This window comes from Carex rostrata, chromosome 11 (assembly GCF_964058835.1).
Source record: "Carex rostrata chromosome 11, lpCarRost1.2, whole genome shotgun sequence".
Lineage (NCBI taxonomy): Eukaryota > Viridiplantae > Streptophyta > Magnoliopsida > Poales > Cyperaceae > Carex > Carex rostrata.
This window is the reverse complement of record NC_135928.1, coordinates 11,396,130-11,400,497: the sequence shown is the minus strand read 5'-3', so window position 1 is coordinate 11,400,497 and position 4,368 is coordinate 11,396,130. Positions and strand designations below refer to the sequence as shown.

General features: G+C 34.4%; 1 protein-coding gene across 1 annotated transcript; it reads right to left on the bottom strand.

The window, feature by feature from the left end:
- Nucleotides 1-1,655: 1,655 nt before the first annotated feature.
- On the bottom strand, nt 1,656-3,558 carry LOC144562116 (Pentatricopeptide repeat (PPR-like) superfamily protein). The gene has a single exon (XM_078311278.1). The coding sequence runs from the start codon at nt 3,523-3,525 to the stop codon at nt 2,173-2,175; it is 1,353 nt and encodes a 450-aa protein (XP_078167404.1). The 5' UTR covers nt 3,526-3,558; the 3' UTR covers nt 1,656-2,172.
- Between the last annotated feature and the right edge of the window lie 810 nt (nt 3,559-4,368).

Here is a 4,368-nt window from a genome sequence, read left to right as displayed (position 1 = left end):
ATCTATCTAAAAAGATAGTAAAAAAACTTTAAAAATTATAAAATTTGATCTATAAACACATTTTTATTTGAAAATCATTTTAAACATTCATATTTGACTATTGAACTTTAAAAATATAAATATTGGTCCATAGTATGAATTAATATACGCATTGTACCATAGCTTCACTCTTATTTATTGTTATTATTTTTTTTTCTAAAGGTCCATAGACACATTGTACTACTCATAAACAGTTACATCACTACACACACAAAAAGATTTTCAAGTAAAGATTGATAACCATCCCAAATCCTAAGCATACATAAAAAGTCTGAATAAATATACATACTCCTAAATGCAAAATTAGGTACCAAATCTAAAATTAATAATCCAAATATCCTATTTGCTTGTACAAAATTTGGAAATTTTAAATTTATTCCTCAGGGATGCAAAACAGAGAATGACTATATTAAAATTAAAAGTTTCATGTAAAGAAGTTTCCGATTATCATTTATTGTCAATCATAATCGTAGTACTATCTCAGAATCTATATATCTTCAAGTTTATATATGAAAAATAATTTCAAGCACTAAAATAATCCACGTATTGTTCAGCCTCTGATTATAATACTTTCGTAGACGATTTCCGTAATATTCATCCAACCGGTTTTTAGTTTTTACTTCGTTATATATTTTACCGGTTCAAACATACCGTACATATCAGTGTTGTAAATAACGGTATGCGGTCATCGGACGGACATGGTACCACCAAGCGATTAATCAGGAATAATCAGTTGATTAGTCAGAAAAATGCATGACGGTTTGGTCACCGCCAACGACTAATCAGTCTAAACAGACGTTTTTTACAACACTGGTACATACTAAGATTCAGATTTATGAACAAAGATACTATTTTTTTCTCACGAGCTGAAAAGTAATTGAACGTTGAAATCAGACACTTGACTGCTGAGCTACACCCGTTTAAAGTTTGTTTGTGAGAAGAGGAGAAGAGAATGATTTCGAATAGTTTATTTCTTATTGAATCGCATTGTTTACATCTCTCATCTCTGTATTTATAGCTCTCTTGACTTTACATGTAACTATGATGAAAGGTAAAGCTAACTACAGTAATTGTAAAACTAACTACAGTAAGAAGGGGCCTGAGGTTGTTATTGTAGCAGCGAATCTGTTTCTATTGTTTGGAGTCATCAGCATTTGTGTTTGAACTGGATACCTCCAGTATTGTGCTAATAGTTTGTCAAAAATTGTCTTCTATGTGAACATATCGTCGCCCTAGTCTCGTATGTTCAAAAGAAATGTCTCAAAGTTAAAGATCCATTATATCAGAAAAGTATTGATTGATGACGTGAATAATAAAATAATTCTTTTATCACACACGAATCGTACATTAAAACCGTGTATAATTGTTGGAACAATCATATACACCTGTCCAAAAGAAGAATGTTTTTTTTTTCTCATTGAACTAATACATTATTTCTGTTTTGTTATGTTATTTAGTGGAGTTTATATATTGTGAGATTAATATTAATTAATAAAAAAATTAATTGATAAACAATTTACTCCTCAATTAATCTTCTATATGTTATTTGTTGACAATTCTCAACAAAAAAAAAGACAACGGTTCACTTTCAAAGTGAACCGCAAATAAATTATTCGGGTTATGTTTGACAGAGAGATAAAAGTGAAAAATGAAGATATAAAGAGATAGACATAGGTGCAGAATGCATAAATTGGGAAAAAAATGGAGGGATGCCCTCTACAAGGTAATAACTAATATTAATGCCATGAACTCATGTTAAGTAATTGAAAAAAATAAAAATAAAAAGGTGGAATAAAAACAAAAACACAGCTAGAAAAGAAAAGCTGATGAGCCAAAAGTGGGGCCCGCTTCAACCAGATTTATGTGCTGACGCTTCCATGTTCGGTGTTCCATGCTACCTAGAGGATTTTGTACATTCTTGCTTAGCAATGGCAACAGAGAAGCATTATGCTATCCACAATTCTCTCATTGCCATCTCCCCCATTTCTCATTGCTGAGCTTCAAGAGGAAGACAATCTCTTTATGTTCTCTCTTATTCAATGATCATCTCTTGCATTAACAATAGGTTTGTTATTTTCAGGGGATGGATCGATGATAATACTCGACAAAAGTTTTGAAAAATAATTATTCAGCTCACCTCATAATGTCTATTCTACTATAACCAGGGACCTTATTCTCACAATTCTCCATCATAACTTCCCTTATGCCGGCAACCTCGGCCCAGCTACCTACCAATGAATACAAGTTGGAGACAAGAGCATAATTGACAGGCTTGTTTGGTTCCAAATTGAAAAGCTCGCATACTACCTGTTTTGCCATACTAATATTTCCTTGTTCTCTACATGCACCAATGAAAGCTCCAAGAACATCTCCATTGGTTCCAAGAGGCATTTTATCGAGCAAGTGATAGGCATCATTGAGTCGACCCGCTCTCCCAAGAAGATCGATCATACAAGCGTAGTGCTCCCAATTGGGTTGTATAGAGTATTGCTCCTTCATGGATGTGAAATACTTCAAGCCTAATTCAACTAGCCCTGCTTGTGCAAAGATAGAGAGAACCCCTAGAAAGGCAACACCATCTGGTTTAATCCCTTGCAGAAGTAATTTATCAAACATTTCTATCGCTTCCGCATGAAGGCCATGATATGCACAAGAAGAAACCATGGTAGACCATGTCACCAAATCAGGGTTAGGTGTCATATCAAATACACTAAATGCATTTTTTATGAAACCATTCTTTGCATAGGCCAAAATTAAGGCATTGCATACCGAAATGAAGGCATGGAGACCACCTTTTAGCACATGGCTATGAATTTGAAAGAGTTCATTAACCGCTGTTGAATGGGCACATGAGCTAAGGACACTTGACATTGTTAAATCATCTGGTCTAAATCCTTCTCTAAGCATTTGAGAAAGAAGTTGCATTGCCTCTCTGCTGTTACCTTCTTGTCCATAACCAACAATAATGGCATTCCATGAAATAACATTTCTTAAAATCATTTCATCAAACACCTGATGGGCGTCTTTAATCTGACAGGATTTTGCATACATGTTGATAAGTGAAGTACAAACAACTATGTCTGTATTGAAGCCTAAACCAAAAACTGTTCCATGTGTTGCACTTACTATTTCAGAGCCCAAAAAGCTACATGCTTGAATCAAAATGCTAAGTGTGAACCCATCACCAATAAACCCATTATGTCTCATACACCTAAACAGCTCAAAAGCTTCTTTTCCAAACCCATTTTGAGCATAGCAGGAAACCATCACATTCCATGATACCAAATCTCGTTCAGGAATTTCATCAAACAACATTCGGGCATCCTTAACAAACCCAAACTTTGAATATGTATCTATTAAAGCCGTACAAATGTGAGAATATGATAAGAATCCAGACTTTAGAATTAAGCAATGAGCCTGTTTTCCCTTGAGCGGTTCATTAAGGCTGAGGCAAGATCGAAGGAGGTTTAAGAAACTTTTCTGCATGTAAGAAGCTGTTGATGAAGCTGTTGTGTAGCGAATTGGAGAAGACAGCAAAAATGCATGGAAAAGTGAAGTATAACCGGAAACGAAAGAGAAATAGTGGTGAAGTTTGAGTTTACGCATGGGAATTTTGGTGCAAGGAAAGCACTACAGAATTGCACAACTTGAGATGCTTTTGATTCGGGATCCGTATCCTCCCAGGTACCTGACTCAACACAATTGAAATAGACGATCCAGATTTAATTTCAGCCCGTGGGTGATCGGATGGCAGTAGGGCAGTATTATTTATGCTTTGAGATGCGTGCCAAGCCATTTTAGACCGTCCGATTCAATTCTACTTAGTCAGGTAACCTGAGGGAGTACGAATTCTTTGAATTCGGGCCCAGGTTTACATAAATCAAGGCCTGCTATAATAAATTAAGTTTTAAGAATGTTGATATTGTAATTTGTCACATTGAGTACTGTAGCTACATCGGTTTCAATCGAACCGAACAAGGCAAATTAAAGTTATAATTCGGTTTCGAAAATAGAACTGAACCGAATCGATTTAGCATTGCAATCAAACTAAACCAAATCACGGTATTATTTCGGTTTGTTCAGCTCAAACAGAAATATATTAATTTTTTTATTTAAAATAATTAATTTATAAGAAACCGAAGTATTAAGGAATAATCCAGAATATTAAGAAATAAATCAGAATATTAAGAAATAAACCGAAGTATTTAAAGCAATTGATTAAGAAATAAACCGGGAAAGTCCGAACCAAATTCATAATATATAAAAGTTTGGTCGGTTCGGTTATTTTGGGTTTTGAAAATTTTCAAACCAAACCGAACCATTAACCGA

Coding starts and splice junctions, on each gene's coding strand:
- LOC144562116 (XM_078311278.1), bottom strand. CDS start 3,525: ATGCAGAAAAGTTTCTTAAACCTCCTTCGATCTTGCCTCAGCCTTAAT.